Below are 18884 nucleotides of genomic sequence, written 5' to 3' on the forward strand. Positions count from 1 at the left end.
GGAACTACTGATTTTCTTTTCCTAGATTCAGTATTTTGAGTAATTTCTATAATAAACCTTATAATTCCCCTATGATATCACCAGGACTACTAGAAAGATTTGCAGAATGAAGAGCTATTATTGATTTACTTTCAATCTCACTTCCAGATTCTTAATTAAAATTATATCCAGATACAGATTGTGTTTATGCTATTCACGCAAGGTGTTAAATAATGGATAATTTTTTATTAATCATTCCTTAATGTTTGTCAATCTTCTTACTTATGTACACTTCCCCAAACAACTGAAAAATAAACATAATAAAGTTCATAATTTTACATTAAAAAAAAAACTTACAATTTCCTCACTCTACTTTGGGCTTATTTTATTCTTTCATTGTCATCTTGAAATGGATAATTTATCTATAATATTAATGTATTCCTGCATAACAAATTAAATTTAGGAGCTTGAACAACAAATATTATCTCAGATTTTTAGAGCCAAGAATGGAAAAACAGCTTAGCTGTATGGTTCTGGCTCAGCATTTCTCCCAAACCTGTGATGAAGACAGAAACCAGAGTGTAGTAACAGCAAAGACGGACTGGCTGGAGAAACTACTTTCAGCTTCACTCAGGTGGTGGTTGGCCAGGTTTCGGTTGTTCACATAGGGTTCTACACAGGGCTGCTTATAACACAGCAGCTTGCTTCCCAGAGAGCAAATGATACAGGGAAAAGAGAACAACTGAGATGGAAACAGTAGAAAAAACAGTGTCTTTTCTAATTTCAGAAACGATATACCATCACTTTTTCCAAATTCTATGCATCAGGAGATAGTAACATGGAAACTTTACCACATATAAAGTAGACAGCCAATGGGAATTTGCTGTATGACTCAGGGAACTGAAACAAGGGCTCTGTAACAATGAGGAGGGGTGGGATGGGAGGGAGGTTCGAGAGGGAGGGGACATATGTATATCTATGGCTGATTCATGCTGATGTTTGACAGAAAACAACACATTTCTGAAAGCAATTATCCTTCAATTAAAAAATAAATTAACAATAACAACAAAAAATTCTACAGGTCATAGGCAAACCAATACCATGTAGGAGGATTGTAAAAGGGCATGCATATGACAACGTGGGATCTTGAAGGCTTGGCTACCACAAATGACTAGTTCATTTCATTTTAGCCATTTTCTCTAACACATTTATAGCCACAAATTTTCCCAGGTAATGCTATAGGTACTTCCCAAAAGGATCTAAATGTGTACTTTTATCATTCAGCTCTCCCCCACAAAAATCCCAATTTTCCTTTTTTTCCTGTTCTTTAATCAAACCTTTGTTTTAAACTGTATGACTTTTTAAAAAATCTTCTTGCAATTTGTTTCTTAGCTGCATTTCTCCTTTAACTACATTCTCATTAGAAAACATACTCTTTTATTTCAATAATCTGAAATTTGCTGAAACTTGCTTTAAGTTCTGTCATATCATCATTTTTGTAAATATGTGTGCTTGAAAGGAATGTATGGGTATAATGCTCTATGTAAGTCCCTTTTAATTTGTCAACCCTACTATTTCAATCCCTGGTAGCTCAGACAGTAAAGAATCTGCCTGTAATGCAGGAGACCCAGGTTCAATCCCTGGGTCAGGAAGACCCCTGGAGAAGGAAATGGCAACCCACTTCAGTATTCTTGCCAGAATTCCACAGACAGAGGAGCCAGGTGGGCTACAGTCCATGGGATCCCAAAAAGTTGGACAAGACTGAGCAACTAACATAAAACACACATTGTTTAAATCTTCAGTATCTTCACTGATTTTTTTTTTTTGGGGGGGGGGTCTGTTCATTCTATCAGTTACTGAGAAAATGTGTTTTTAAAAACTACAAACCTAGGGTGGGATGATTTGGGAGAATGACATTCTAACATGTATACTATCATGTAAGAATTGAATCGCCAGTCTATGTCTGACGCAGGATACAGCATGCTTGGAGCTGGTGCATGGGGATGACCCAGAGAGATGTTATGGGGAGGGAGGTGGGAGGGGGGTTCATGTTTGGGAACGCATGTAAGAATTAAAGATTTTAAAATTAAAAAAAAAAAAAAAGTGAAGGAAAAAAAAAAAAAAACTACAAACCTATGTTAACTTAAAAAAAACCTATCATGACTGTCATGTGTTTATTCCTCTCTAGTTCTGTCAATGCTTGTTTTAGAGACTATGTTATGAGGTGCACATGATTTAAAATTGTTGTAGTTTCCTGGGCTTCCCTGGTGGCTCAGCGGAAAAGAATCCACCTGCAATGCAGGCGATGTAGGACATGCGGGTTCAATCCCTGGGTCAAGAAGATGTCCTGGAGAAGGAAATGGCAACCCACTCCAGTATTCTTGCTTCCCTGGTGGCTTAGACAGTAAAGAGTCAGCCCGTCTAATGCATGCATATGTTTTCTAGAAAAATGGTACTGATGAATTTATTTACAGAGCAGCAATGGAGAAATAGACATAGACTTACGGACACAGGGAGAGGGGAGGAGAGGGTGAGATGTATGGAAAGAGTAACATGGAAACTTACATTACCATATGTAAAATAGATAGCCAACAGGAATTTGCTGTATGGCTCAGGAAACTCAAACAGGGGCTCTGTACCAACCTAGGGGGGTGGGATGGGAGGGAGACGGGAGAGAGGTTCAAAAGGGAGGGGATACATGTATGTATACCTATGGCTGATTTATGTCGAGGTTTGACAGATAATTGCTGTAAAGCAATTATCCTTCAATTTTAAAAATCAATAAATTTTTAAAAACAAAAAGAATTTGCCTGCAGTGTGGCAGACCCAGGTTCAATCCCTGGGTAGGAAAATCCCCTGGAGGAGGAAATGGCAACCCACTCCAGTATTCTTGCCCAGAGAATCCTGTGGACAGAGGATCCTGGCAGGTTATAGTCCATGGGGTCACAAAGAGTGGGACACAACTGAGGGACTTAACACTTTCACTTTTTCACTTTTCAGTATTCTTGCCTGGGAAACCCTATAGACAGATGAGCCAGGCTACAGTCCATGGGGTCCCAAAAAAGTCCGATACGACTTAGCAACTAAACAAAAGTACCGAAAATTGTTATATTTTCCTCATGAATTGAACTGCTTTTGTTTTGCTGAAAATGGCTTTATTTCAATTTTCTCTCTGAAGAAATGTCACTTGGTTGGAAATTCTACATTAGTCTTTCCTTTAAAGATATCAATCCATTATCCTTTCCTTACAATCATTATTATTGAAAAATCAGGTGTTAACTTGTAATCCCTTTGAAGACAGTTCTTTTTCCCTCTGGTAGCTTTTAAGATTTCTTTCTTTTGCTTTGGTTTTCTGCAGAATAACTAAGGTTTCACTATGACGTATATTGGTATGGAATTTGTTTTATTTGTTCTCTGTGGGTTTCCACTCAACTTTCATCAATCCTGGAAAGCTCTCACCTGCAATCTCTTCAAATACTAACATTCATTTCATGCTTTCTTTACTCTTTTGAGACCAATTAAATATGTGTTAAATCTTCTCATTATTCAGCCTTCCATATTTTCCAACTCCTTGACTTTCTAGGATATATTCTAAAAGAATTCTTGTGATCTTCCTTCCAACTCTCTAATTCTCTTCAGCTATCTAAACTCATATCCTTTTTATTGGTCTTTATTCATCATTATTGGGATCTTCTTTTCTATTTCTAGACATTCACTTTTAAAACTGCTAGGTCACTTGTACACTGTAGTTCTCTGATTCTAAAACATAATTTTTTACAACTTTGCATCTTTGAAATCAAAATGCATCTTACAGTTGCTCTCAGGAAGGCTGCTGTTAGGACATATTTGTGATAGCCTGTGCAACCCTAGTCGCAGGCGTTCACACTGATGTTCTTTCACTCGATGTGTGTGCACGGTTGATACTCCAACATCAGCTGCTGTTGATGTTGAGATTAACTGCTGTTCAAAATGTCTTCAAAGAATTATACTAAATCAGGCAGCAAAACGGAGCTATTCAGCACAGAGACATGCACGAAAACAGAGCAGCAGGGTACAACGTGACATCAGTGATGCAAATCTATATTAAGATCACTTTTCCTTTGTACTTTTGGTCATGCCTTGTGTGTCTGGAACATCCTCTGTGACTATTAAAATACTAGGGCTTCCCTCATAGCTCAGTTGGTAAAGAATCCGCCCCCAAAGCAGGCGACCCTGGTTTAATTCCTGGGTCAAGAAGATCTGCCGGAGAAGGGATAGGCTACCCACTCTAGTATTCTTGGGCTTCCCTCGTGGCTCAGCTGGTAAAGAATCAGCTGCCTGCAACGTGGGAGACCTGGGTTCAATCCCTGGGTTGGGAAGATCCCCGGAGAAGGGAAAGGCTACCCACACTAGTATTCTGGCCTGGAGAATTCCATGGACTTTATAGTCCACGGGGTCGTACAGAGTTGGACACAAATGAGCAAACTTCACTAGCAGTTTCAATTTAAAACCTTGATCAAATGCTACCTCTTCAACTAAGCGATCACTGATGACTTCATTCATCTTCCCTTAGGTCTCACATCGTACAATCTAAGAGGAAAACTGACTCCAATTGGAAAAGCATGTCACAGTCAATTAAACAGATGAAAGATATAAAATTTTGATGGAAATTCTGATAAAAAGCCAGTCACATCCAGGAAAGATTTGGAAGCCATTTTAGCACAAACAAAAGAAACTATATTCTAAAAGAGGCTTGTGCATAAAAATAAGCTAGAATATACCAACGCCTCAGTTCAGTTGCTCAGATGTGTCTGACTCTTTGCAACCCCATGGACTGCAGCACGCCAGGCTTGCCTGTCTATCATCAACTCCCGGAGTTCACTCAAATTCATGTCCATCGAGTCAGTGATGTTATCCAGCCATCTGATCCTCTGTCGTCCCCTTCTGCTCCTGCCCTCAATCCCTCCCAGCATCAGGGTCTTTTCCAATGAGTCAGCTCTTCGCATCAGGTGGCCAAAGTACTGGAGTTTCAGCTTCAACATCAGTCCCTCCAATGAACACCCAGGACTCATCTCCTTTAGGATGGACTGGTTGGATCTCGTTGAAGTCCAAGGGACTCTCCAGAGTCTTCTCCAACACCACAGTTCAAAGGCATCAATTCTTCGACGCTCCGCTTTCTTCACAGTCCAACTCTCACATCCATACATGACCACTGGATAACCCATAGCCTTGACTAGACAGACCTTTGTTGGCAAAGTAACGTCTCTGCTTTTCAATATGCTATCTAAGTTGGTCGTAACTTTCCTTCCAAGGAGTAAGCGTCTTTTAATTTCATGGCTGCAACCACCATCTGCAGTGATTTTGGAGCCCAAAAAAATAAAGTCTGACACTGTTTCCCCATCTATCTGCCATGAAGTGATGGGACCAGATGCCATGATCTTAGTTTTCTGAATGTTGAGCTTTAAGTGATTTTGGAGCCCCATAACATAAAGTCTGTCACTGTTTCCACTGTTTCCCCATCTATCTGCCATGAAATGATGGGACCAGACGCCATGATCTTTGTTTTCTGAATGTTAAGCTTTAAGCCAACTTTTTTCACGTTCTTCTTTCACGTTCATCAAGAGGCTCTTTAGTTCTTCACTTTCTGCCATAAGGGTGGTGTTATCTGCATATCTGAGGTTATTGATATTTCTCCCAGCAATCTTGACTCCAGCTTGTGCTTCATCCAGCCCAGCCAGCATTTCTCATGATGTACTCTGCATATAAATTAAATAAGTGGGTGATAATATACAGCTTTGACGTACTCCTTTACCAATTTGGAACCAGTCTATTGTTCCCTGTCCAGTTCTAACAGTTGCATCCTGACCTGCATACAGATTTCTCAAGAGGTAGGTCAGGTGGTCTAGTATTCCCATCTCTTTACCCCTAGTGAAGAAGTGACGTGAAGTGAAGTCACTCAGTCGTGTCCAACTCTTTGCGACCCCATGGACTGTAGACTACTGGGCTCCTCTGTCCATGGGATTTTCCAGGCAATAGTGCTGGAGTGGATTGCCATTTCCTTCTCCGGGGGATCTTCCCAACACAGGGATCGAACCCGGGTCTCCCGCATTGTAGACAGATGCTTTACCATCTGAGCCACCCCTAGTGAGAAAGACTTTAATTTTTACTTTAGATATTTCTTAGATTTTAAGTAACTATTCATTTGTGTATGCATGCTCAGTCATGTCCAACTCTTTGTGACCCCATGAAGCCCACCAGGTTTCTCTGTAGTGGAATTTTCCAGGCAAGAATATTGAAGTAGGTTTCCATTTCCTCCTCCAGGGGATATTTCCAATCCAGGATCAAACCAGTATCTCTTGCATTGACAGGCAGATTCTTTACCACTGAGCTACCCACACACAGGGTTAATAAAATGCTACACTTGATCAACAGAGTATAGAAAATTATCATTTAATATTAGCAAAGCTTATAAAGGCCAACCTCTTAAATGTTGGAATATTAGGTATGTCCTGTTAACTTTTTGTGTTTTTCTTGGAGTTTTACACACAGTGAACAGGTAAAAACATTCCTGGTTCAAGTGTTTTCAGGCGTCAGTCAAGTGGTCATTTACCAGTATGGTGTGAGATGTCAATAACAGGGAAGGTTGTACATATATAGAGACAAGGGATACACAGGAACTTCCTGTTCAATTTGCTGTGAACCTGAAACTATTCTAAAAAAATAATTTACTTTTTTTAAATGACCAAATTTCTAAAAACAGGAAAAATATAAAATTCAAGAGATAAAATGACAGTAAATAACATGTGTATACAGCAGGCATCCAATGTGTGTGTGTGTGTTAGTCACTCAGTCGTGTCTGACTCTTTGTGACCCCACAGACTATTGCCTGTTAGGCTTCTCTGTCCATAGCATTCTCTAGGCAAAAGTACTGAAGAGGATTGCCATTCCCTTCTCCAGAGGATCTTCCTGACCCAGGGATCAAACGAGGTCCCCTCCAATGCGGGTAGATTTTTTACCGTTTGAGCTACAGGGAAGTCCCAGGCATCCAATAAAACTAGCTAAATTGGACTAAAATAAATTCTTTAGAAAGGAAAAGGATATTGCTACATAGCCATTAAATAAATATAACTTTGACACTTTTAAAATGAGGCTTAGAAGCTTAAAACAATGTTCAAGTTTCACATCAGATGGAAGTTTTTCAAATTTAGTATCTTAATGTTTTGTAGTAGCAAATCTAACTAATTTACACAGATTTCAATCACATGCATAAAAGTACTCTAAAAATTTCTGAATAATGAAATTTTTACTTTTTGCATATCTGTATTTTACTACATTTTTTCTTAAAAAATTTTAAAACTCAGCAAAACATCTTTACTACTTTTCTTAGAGCATAAACCAAAATTAGAAAGTCTATATATTTTCATGCTTCAAATGAAGTTCATTAGAAAAATGAAATTTTATATTTTAAAATTAAATTTATATTTTGAGAAAAATTCTAAGTCAAAATTATTCAATAAAAAAGTATAAACTCACCTCACAGTGACAGTGTAAGCTGAAAGAGTACATATCTTTCCTACTATTCTAAGGTTTATTATCAGGAAAGAGTATGTAGTAGTTAAATCAAATGCATCAAAAAAAACCACTGATTTTTTTTTAAAGAGGCAAACTTTTGAAATGCTTGAATGACTTCTCTGTGAAATGCATGGACCAGTTAATGCTTTGGTTCAACCAAAGAGTAATTTTACCAGTCTAAATCTAAGTCATAATACATAAATTCAAAGAAAATGCTGATATTCCTTGGATATAGTTAAGAATAAGTTTGACAGGTAGATGAGTACAAAAATCAAGAGTAAACACTGACAACTTTAATGGCAGTCTGTCATAATTTTAATTCTGTTGAATTCAACTTAAAAATAGGGACTTGTATTTTTAACATCTTTTTTCTCCATTCTTTTTAGAACTACTTTGCTAAAGCCACCAATAATCTCTTAACTGTGGAATCCAATACATGCTCCATAATGCTTTACTTCAAAGCTATGTGGAATTGGATACCACTGACTACTCCCTTCTTTGTAATACCTGTCTACTTTCAGAGGCAACCACTCATTCCTGGTTCTCCCCCCATTCCAACTCCTAACTCTTCTTCCTCTATCCTCCTCTTAAATGATAATGTTCTTCAGGACTCCCTGACTTTGATCCTCTTTTCTTCTTACTCTCAAGTAATTCTTCAATAATTGCCACTGTGACAACTCTCAGATCTTTATTTCCAGCATAGATCACCTTCTAAACTCGATCTTGTAGGGGTGTTTCTCTACTTAGACGTCCCTCAGGCACTGCAAATTCACATGTTCACATGAAAACCTAGTCAACTTGCTGAATGGGATGACCAAGTTTGTAAAATCCAAAAATCTGAAAATTATTTTAGGCTCTACCTTTTCCCTCTTCCTCCATATCTACACACTGATGGGCTATCAATTCAACCTTCTACCAGGGAAACTTAAATTATGGTATTCAAAAGAAAAAAATAAATTTTCATGCATCTTAACAACTTTTTAGTACAGTGTATAAGTTCACAAGTCAAACTACAAAGCTAGTAATATTCCTTTCCTAAGGGCAACTCTATTAACAAAAAGTACTCATTTCTTGCTTTCTTTCACATCTAACTTCCTAAAATAAATATGTAATTGATAACCAATACTATTAAGCTGATGATTTTGTTTTGCCTCAGAGTCAAACACCACCACTTTCCTTATATACAAAGTCATTATTAAGCCAGAGAAAATTAAGAGCTATTTCTATCTACATATTGCACATACCAGAGACTTATTAAAAATGAGTTAAATTATAAGGGTTGATGTATATTGGTACACCCTGCCAAAAGCTTCACTTATTATAACTAAACTTGTAAAAATAAATTATAATTTTCTGATTTAGAAGAGTATTCATTCATCCATTTTTTCCAAATCTATGTATCAAAAGAGGTATTTGCCTTTTTATCTAAATAAAATACCTCTAAAGTCTACCTTCCTTATGAAGCAAAACTTTTATTCTGAAAAGGAAGTTTACTCTGAGCTCATTGCAAAACTATCTATTTCAGTCATATTCCAGATTTAGCAGGACAAAGGGCAACAGCAGGAAATGGAGCATCACCAAGATCCAAAACAAACTTGGTTTAGAGTAAAAAAAAGAAAGAAAGAAAAATATCCCGAAGCATTACTAGGATAAGTAAGTATTAAGCTTGGAAGCAAATATAAATACAAATTAAAAATTAAGACATTCATGAGCACAGTTTCATCACTACTGGTTAAAACAAGAGAATATTTCCCACTATCATTATACAATATAAAAACAAAATGGAAGTAATCTTGATACACATATTCACATGATCATATATGTGTTCTTTAAATACTATTAAAGATGATATTTTATATTTCTAACCCTTAAAATGCATTTAAATACAGTCAATTTGTTTTGTTCTCAACAACTTTGGAAGATATGCAAAATAGCTTTATTTTCCATTTGACAGATGAAAAAACTGAAACAAAGAAATTACATAACCTGATCTGGGTCCTTAAAATCAGAAAGAGAACTGGGACTAAATCTTGGCTCTAATTCTGAAGTTTCACAGAATTTTTCAGTGTAAACTGAATCTTGGGGGGGGGGGGGGAGCCATTGTCAAAAATGAACCATGAATTTCAACTCATATTGCCAAGTTTCAACATATGTTTTTTACTCACTTTGTATCTTTTTACTGAGTTAATACAGTTGATACTTTCTACTACATAGACCAAAACCAACTTTATCAAAGAATCTGAGAACTCAGTTTCTCTTCTGCATACTTTGGTGACCAACTGAAGGACTTCCAAAAGAATAAATGTTGAACAGAAATATATCCTTAGTCCCTCTAAGGGCAACAGTTGTGACAGGGATACATACATGCCTGCTCCCCAATGTATGAATTCCAAAAAGTTGTATGATAATGTACACACCAAAATTATTCTCAGCACCATCTCTCTTACCATAAGCACATTAAGGAAAGAAATAATGTCAAAAGATACAGGGAATAAGAGGGTGCCTAACACAGATAAAATAAACTAAAATCTTTAGAGATTAAAAAAAAAGCTGCTTTCTACACTTCAGAAAAATATGCCCAGACAAGAAGTACTTAACCACTCAACTAAAATCCAGGAACAAGAGTAAACCTGTTTCCAAGTTAATGTTTAACTTACAAGAGCTATATGAAATGCATTGTTGATGAAATCCTTGACCCTGGGTGGGGATGCCTGTTTGGAGACAAGGAAAGTTCAGACTACATAACTGAATTACTAGTGTTATACACTGCGGCAAGATTCTATACAGAACAGGCATGTCGGGTAATCAGAAATCATCCTGCCTCGATTATATAAAAACAACTGCTGCTGCTGCTGCTAAGTCACTTCAGTCGTGTCTAACTCTGTGTGACCCCATAGATGGCAGCCCACCAAGCTCCCCCATCCCTGGGATTCTCCAGGCAAGAACACTGGAGTGGGTTGCCATTTCCTTCTCCAATGCGTGAAAAGTGAAAGGGAAGTCTCTTGGTCGTGTTCGACTCTTCGCAACCCCATGGACTGCAGCCTACCAAGCTCCTCCGTCCATGGGATTTTCCAGGCAAGAGTACTGGAGTGGGGTGCCATCGCCTTCTCCGATAAAACAACTACATGAGATTAACAAATAGCCTACAAGGAAGATGCATGTTTTTAACAATCAAATCCAATTCCTAGAAAGAGAAAGTGAAAAGTTAGACCTGAAAACTTTGGTTAAAAAAGAACAAAGCACAAAGTTTTATAGCCAAATTTTTCTGAAATATTGAGTTTAATATGTGAGACCCACCTGGCAAACTGGATTTATCTTAAGTCTACTTTAAAACTTTAATACTAGGATTTAGGCTTGCAACTAAACCTAGACTAATGGGAAGAAGACATCTTTATCCATCTCTTTAGTATTCCTTTGACCAAGCAGTATTTACCCAAAGGTTCTTTCTGATAAAAGTCCTATTTAAACATTTATAAACCTCTCATGAGGTTCTTTTGGGGCTTCCCTGATAGCTCAACTGATAAAAAATCCATCTGCCAATGCAGGAGACCCTGGTTCGATTCCTGCGTTGAAATGATCCCCTGGAGAAGGGATAGGCTACCCACTCAGGTCTTCTTGGATTTCCCTTGTGGCTCAGCTGTTAAAGAATCCACCTACAATGTGGGAGACCTGGGTTTGATCCCTGGGTTGGGAAGATCCCCTGGAGAAGGAAAAGGCTACCCACTCAAGTATTCTGGCCTGGAGATAATGCTCAATGGCAACCTTTAATACATCACTTTAGACAGAACATTATGACAGCATCTTAATATTCATTTACTGCAAATACACCATGGAATATCTGGGCCAAGGTTTGGAGTATGGCAAACAGGGAAGATGTCTTAACCATACATATTGCCCTGAAGCAGAACTTCATAAATCTTCAAAGTCTTCTTTAGTCAGGTATGTGTAAAGTGTTTGATATGAATGGAATACCAACTAAGGCAGCAAAACAGAAGGCAGTGTTTAAATTTTACTCATTAAGATGAACTTGATAGTCAAGAAAATTAACTGGTCACCTTGCGAGGATGCTAGCAATCAAGGCATTATTCTGAAAACAAAGAGAAACAATCAAACATTTATTCTGCCTGACTTCCCTTTAAGGAACTGTCATCAAATAATTGATGAGACTTTTTTCCATATATGTTCTACTAATAAATAAAAGATAAAATTGGGATATCATAGTTTTTCAAACTCCTACTGAAATAATTAATATGTATAGGCAAAAAGTCACTGATGGCCAAGACACTCATGAATTATACTAGCCTCCCCACACCAAACAGAATGTGAATCAATGAAGCCTCCTGATCTGCCAGTGTGCAAACACCAGCAGAAGTAACAACTAAGTGAAAGTTGTTCCGTTCTGTCTGACTCTTTGCAACCCCATGGACTGTACGATCCATGGAATTCTCCAGGCCAGAATACTGCAGTGGGTAGCCTTTCCCTTCTCCAGGGGATCTTCCCAAACCAGGGATCAAACCTAAGTCTCCCACATTGCAGGTGGATTCTTTACCAGCTGAGCCACACGGGAAGCCCAACAATTAAAATCAAGGGAATTCAATGTGCAAAACCTGGTTTCTTCAACAAATAAATAGAAGGGATAAAAAGTGTGGTGAGGGGGAACCCACAGATTAAGACTTCACAGATAAATTTTCAGCAAAATACAAGTATGTTTTGTTGAAATACTATGTCAAACACTTAAATAAGAACACTTAAGAAGCTTAGGAAAGTTTGAAAACTGACCAGATATTTGATAATTTAAAGAATTATACTGAGATTATATTTTTAAGAGTTCTTACTTTACAGATATATTTTTAAATATTTATGGATCAAGGGGAGATGTATGGAAAGAGTAATATGGAAATTTACAATACCATATGTAAAATAGATAGCCAACAGCAATTTGCTCTATGACTCAGGGACCTCAAACAGGGGCTTTGTGACAGGCTGAAGGGTGGGTGGGATGGGGAGGGAGAAGAGAAGGAGGTTGGGGGCAGGGGGGACATAGGTGTACCCATGGCTGATTCTTGTTGATGTATGACAGAAAACCACAAAATTCTATAAAGCAATTGTCCTTCAATTTAAAAATTTAAGAAAAAATTTCTGGATCAGATATGTTATCTGGGATTTCCTTTAAAATAATTCAGGGGTGGGGAGAAGGGGAGGGGAGGCTTATAGCTGAAACATCACTGAATATGAACTGATAGTTATTGAAGCATAGTAACAGATACGAAAGTGTTCACTACAGTATCCTATTTGTACCGGTTTGAAATTTCCCATAATGAAAGTTTAAAAAAGAAAGATGAACTAAAAAGTATCACATGATAATCCACAGAATAGGGGTTAAAAAAAGAGCCTTGTCCCATAGAGGTCAAAACAAATGAAAATCATATGAGAATCATATGGTGAGTTAGACAAGAATTCTCCTTGTATACACAGTACTACTCAACAAATAAGAGAACTGAGACCCAAAGAGATAAGTCCTGAGCAAGGCTGCAAAACAAAGCAGCAGAGCCAAAACTAGACACCACAAGTGCAAGCCCAAAAAGAGGTCTAAGTCCAAGCCAAGTTCAAAGAAGATCTGAGCAGTGCTGAAGTAGTCAGAAAGCCCATCAAAGGTGTAAAAAGAAAGTCTTAAATGTTAGTCAAGAGAAAAAGAGAAAGCCAGGTGGTTTGAAGGACTGTGTGCTAGAGTGAGAGTGGTGAGGCTAGAAGATGGTACCACAAAGAAATGGGTATTAGGGAATCATCCTCACTAGCAAGCAAAAGAGTTAAATCTATGATGCATATTTGGAAGCTGAATTCAAGGTGCTGAAAGAAAAGAAAGTTGTTTTCTGGCTTACAAGAGCTTATTCATGAGTTGCTGAAACAAAAAGCATTACTTTAAATAATGATTTATGAAAACAGCTGAAAAAAAATATAATCTTATTGAGAGCACAAGTGATTTAAATCTTAAAATAAAAATGGGATTGATCTTCCAGCCCAAGCATAAGTTTCAAAATTTGACCACAAAAGGGCTTCAATATTTACTCAAACATTCTCATAAAATAGTAAGGATTCACATTTATGTTAAGTCATTAAAAACAAAATTCTGCGTATGTCAACAAAACTGCACTATCTTTTCAATAAGCACAGTGTCCCTTGAATAAAACATGAACTCGACCTAGAAACAACATGACTAATTAGTAAGAGAGTGTAACTCCATTTACTGTTTTGTCATTCTTAAAGTGTAAAAACCTAGTAAGTTTGATGGATTTTTAAAGGAGTCATTTTCAAACTACTGGGCTCACATACTAAAAGGTAAAACGCATTTTAACTTTTGGCTGACATGTGTTAGTGACTATTTTCAAAAGTAATGAATTGGATTCCTTTTTTATTGGAAGAGTGGCCTATTTTTAAAAATTCATTTCTGGCATTAAATTACACAAGACTAAAAACTATTTCAAAAATCCATATTAAATATTTCAAAGTATATGTCCTTCAATAAGAAATACCAAACCAGGAAGTCACAGAAAATTCCAGTGTGAGCTCTAATATTTAATATTAAGATAACTGAGATCATCTGTTAAAGAATAACTTGTTCTTTAAAGAGCTCAAAGTATTGAAAGGGAGCCCTAAGGGATAATGCAGGAACAGAAGCTGAGACCTTCACAGAGACCTAAAGTAATTTAAGTAATGAATTAGAGATGTTACTCTAACACACGCCAGTATCTTCAAAGTAGTAATGTAGCTCCTCACTTGAAAAACATGTTTTTAAGTAGCACCATTCTCCTCTAATAACATGAAATCAAAGCTAACATGTAAAAATTCACATAAAGATGAACAGAGAAAAAATAATTTTTGAGCGACTAAAGTAAAAATAGTGAGGAGTCATAATAGATAAGGGCACGGACTTGAATCAGCAGTGCTGACTTCCCAGCTATATTCAGAAACAGAAGGGGCTGTTCTCACTAACCCCTTTAAATTCTGCATCAATTCTTCTCATCAATTTAAAAAAAAAAAAGTGGGGGGGAGGGGCAGTGGGTAATTACAATACACATTTCCCAAGATTGTTGTGAGGATCAAGGGAGACATGGTGCTAACATCAGGGCAAGCTTACAGTAACCACTTCAAATCAATAGCCTTTTTATATAATAATCTTTTAAGAGGTTAATTATGAGAAAAATGCTTAATTCTCTTCTCATAAAAATCTCTCTATTTTTACTCCGAAGTGTAGGAGGAAAAACTAGTGCAAACAAAAGTACAAATATTTTACTTTTCTCAAAGGTCATAATTTTACTTATATAATTTTAGGATCACTGAAGACAAATTAAAACCACACCCTACAGTTTTTAATAGCATGCCAATACTGTGTTTGTGTTCAAATCTGATAAAGTGGAAAAAAAGAAAATTCAGTGTTCTTAAAGTCAATACTGGGAATAAATATGCCATTATCCATTAAATAAATTGCTGATAAGGCAAGTTACAAAATTTTATAACAAAGTATTTTAAAATTAGAAATAAAAAAGGAAAGCAATTACCTTTGCACAATAAAGCATCCAAAGTTCAAAGAGTCTCTCTCTAGATGCCATTCTGGCTTTCACTCTGGCACTTTAATTTTTCCTCAAAAAAAAAAAAAAAGTTCAAGACCATAGAGTGTTCATTTTATTTTCCAAGTTTTTCAGCCGTTACAGTAAAGCTCAAAGCAGTAAGGAAAACAAAAAGAAGTGGAACAAATGGACTGCCTTCTGGTCAATAAAATTCAGTTTCAGCAGTTACTCCAATCTATCTTCATCAGTGGTCGTTGGATAATTATAAAAATCTGTGAAAGAGAAAAACATGCAAGGATTTGCTTTAAAAAGAGGCTATGATAGTAACTGCAGGTTTATCAGAACTAGAAATTTATCTACCTCACATCCACGAACAACCGGCTAAGCTTTTACAACTGACTGAATTTCACAGAAACTTGTTTCAGGAAAACATCACAACTAATGCAGTATTTCATATCAACATAAAGTCAGAATCCCCTTGTACAGAACTCAAAGATGAGTACTTATAACAAAAAAATTTGTCCAATGATAATAAACAGCCAAAATGCTACTCATAGACTTTCTATAAACTTAAGAAAGAGGACAACTTACTACTGACACATTGCAGACATAGAAAACCTCAGAATTTTACAGTCGGCTTCTTAAAACTTGTTGGGAATGTTTGCTGTTGTTTTGCAGGGCAGGGCGTGGGGAGGAGGGTGAAGAATTCCTGGTTTGTTTGTTTGAACAATCCTCAAACAGTAAAGGTCGACCAGCCCACCTAGCCTCTCTACCTCTCCATCCAGTAAGAAGAAAAGGAGCACAAACGCACCAGCAAGGAAAACACCCTGGGAAAGCCTCCAAGTGTTTGGGGGATCTCTAAATTTCCACCTCGCAACCCAGACAACCGAAAGGGAGGCAAACTGTCAAGAGAAGCTTTGGAAAGGAGACAAGAAAAGCAGGGCGTCCCCCAACCCGCTATCCACGCCCTCCCAACCGCAACGGGACACGCCCCGGTCAACCTCGCCCCCTCACGGCCGCCCCTCACTCTAGCCCGCGTTCGCCACCAAGCACCGGGGTCCCTCCCATTTCTGCCACGCGGCCCTCGCTCCCCTATGACCCGCTACCCATCACCGCGCTCACATTGGGGGGTTGTGCCGCCGCCGCCGCCGCCGCCGCCGCCGCCGCCGCCGCCGCCGCCGCGCCGACGTCTAACTCGCTTCCCTCGCCCCCTTCCCAAGCCAAAGCCCCGCGTCACCCCGCAGCTAGGCAGGCGGCCGGGAGAGGGAGGCGGGGCGGGGACGGATCGAGGCGGGGCGCGAGAGCTGGGAGGAGCCAGGGGCGGGAGTGCCTTTTCGGCTAATCATTCCGGCCTTTAAGGCTTTACCGTCCCTGGTCACTAGCTGTTCATTGGCCGCAAAGGCTGGAAGGGACGGGATTATCTGATGCCTCGCCCCTGCATACCTGCGCAGTCTCAGTCGACCCGGCTCCTGAAGACCCAGCGGCGGTCCCCGGCGGACTTCTCTAGACTTCCCGAGCTGGACAAGGTGGAGGACAGACGTGCTTACGTCTACCGCCCGCCGCTGCTGCCGACTGGCAGACGGAGCGTAGGGCTGTCGGCGTCATTTCCGGGAGCCATCTGAGGGCAGGGAACCCTACGGTGGTAACTGAAGGGGATTTCATTTTGATTTATATTTGTAAAAAGGGGATTGGTCGGGGCAGTGTGTCTTGAGAACATACACCTGCTCCCACACCCCACCCCACCCTCCAAAATCCTTTCCATTAATCGTGTTTGTGCCAAAGCCCCGTGCCACCCCGTGTCAAACTTTCGCTGTCGCTGAGTGTCAAGTGCAAAACTACTAAAGGCTTCAAAAGGTTTTGCTCTTACAAGAAAAAGGAAAACGGCAGCATTCACTAGAGATAGAGAGGTAGATAACTTTGCGCGGGATGGGGTTGGAGGGGTTTGAGAGGGGAAGACGCATGAGATTGGTAGTCGCTGAGTCGTGTCTGACTTTGCGACCCCAGGCACTGCAGCTTTGCCGGGTTTTCTGTCCTTTACCATCCCCTGGAGTTTGTCAAACTCATGTCCATTGAGTCAGTGACACCATTCATCCATCTGTCGCCCCCTTCTCCTCCTGCCCTTGATCTTTCCCAGCATCAGGGTCTTATCCAATGGGTCCGCTCTTCGCATCAGCTGACGAAAGTACTGGAGCTTCCTTCAGCTTCAGCATCAGCCTTTCCAAGGAGTATTTAGGGCCGGTTTCCTTTAGGATTGACTGGGTTGACCTTGCTATCCAAGGGGCTCTCAAGAATCTTCTCCAACACCACAATTTGAAAGCATCAATTCTCTTGATGCTCAGCCTTCTATATGGTCCAGCTCTCACGTCTGTACATGACTGTTGGAAAACCCATATATTTGACTATACGGATCTTTGTTGGCAAAGTGATGACTTGGCTTTTTAATATGCTGCCTAGGTTTGTCATAGCTTTCCTTCCAAAAAACAACCGACGGCTGCAGTCACCATCTGCAGTAAATAAAATCGAATCTGTCACTGCTTCTACTTTTTCACCCAAGTGGGGGCTTCCCTGGTGGCTCAGATGGTAAAAAAAAATCTGCCTGCAATGTGGGAGATCCATGTTCAACCCCTGGGTTGGGAAGATCCCCTGGAGAAGAAAATGGCAACCCACTCCAGTATTCTTGCCTGGAGAATTCCATGGACAGAGGAACTGGAGGGTCACAGTCTTTGGAGTCACAAAGAGTCAGACACGACTGAGCAAATAACACTAGGGACAGGACCAGATGCCATGATCTTAGTTTTTTCAATGTTGAGTTTTAAGCCAGTTTTTCACTCTCCTCTTTTACCCTAATCAAGACGCTCTTTAGTATACATAAGCATACACAGTTGAACATATTATTTTGAACAACTACCTATCAAGAAAAATACAAATTTTAATTTTACTTTCACTTATTTGGGACTCCCCTGGGTCTAGTGGTTAAGACTCTGTGCTTCCAATGCAGGGAGCACAGGTTACATCCTTAGTCGGGGAACTAAGATCCCACAAGCCACACAGTGTGGCCTAAAAAAATAAAAAATAAGTACTTTCACTTATTTTTTCTCTGATGCTCTTCCATTCTTTTCCAAGTATATGATTGTTGATGCATTGTTTCCCTTCTCTCTGAAGAACTTTACTATTTCTTGCAAGACAGATCTACTAGCAACCATTTCCCTCAATATTTTTTTGTCAAAGAAAGTCTTTACAGGAAATTCCCTAGCAGTCTGGTGGTTAGGACTCCATGCTTCCAATGCTGGGGGCACTTGTTCTATCCCTGGTCAGAGAACTAAGAATCCTGCATGCCATGCTGTGTGCCCCACCCCCAATTATTTCGCCTTCACTTTTGAAGAGTAATTTCATGGGGTACAGAATTCTAGGTGCATGTTTGCTCTCTCGGCACTTTAAATATTTCACTCCACTCTCCACTTGCTTGAATGACTTCTGAAGATAAGTCAGATTTAAGTTTCTGTCTCTGTTCCTCTATAGGAAAAGTGATTTTTTTCCCCTCTGACTTTTCAAGATTTTTCTTTGATTTTCTAATTGTGAATATGATATGCCTAGGTGTAGCCTTTGGCATTTATCTTGCTTGGTGTCCTTGGAGATTCCCAAATCTTGTCTGTCACTACTTTGGGAAATTTCTCAATATTTATTGCTTCAAGTATTACTTCTGTTCCTTTCTTTCATTTATTTCTAGTATTCCCATTATACACATATCTTTTGTAGTTGTCCCACAGTTCTTAAGTATTTCAGTCTTTT

At 38.9% G+C, this 18884-nt stretch overlaps 1 protein-coding gene across 5 annotated transcripts in view; it reads right to left on the minus strand.

Moving 5' to 3' along the window:
* NBEAL1 (neurobeachin like 1) overlaps positions 1–16253 on the minus strand; it is a 151346-nt gene extending 135093 nt beyond the window's left edge. For 3 of the 5 annotated variants that reach the window (XM_018060685.1, XM_018060689.1, XM_018060666.1), the window contains exons 1-2: positions 16218–16253; positions 15087–15367 (exon numbers count right to left, since the gene is read on the minus strand). In XM_018060685.1, the coding sequence (XP_017916174.1) occupies positions 15087–15137 (51 nt within the window). In that variant the 5' untranslated portion in view covers positions 15138–15367; positions 16218–16253. The other 2 variants (XM_018060678.1, XM_013971163.2) reach the window with 2 other exon arrangements.

The sequence above is a fragment of the Capra hircus genome, chromosome 2 (assembly GCF_001704415.2).
Source record: "Capra hircus breed San Clemente chromosome 2, ASM170441v1, whole genome shotgun sequence".
Taxonomy (NCBI): domain Eukaryota; kingdom Metazoa; phylum Chordata; class Mammalia; order Artiodactyla; family Bovidae; genus Capra; species Capra hircus.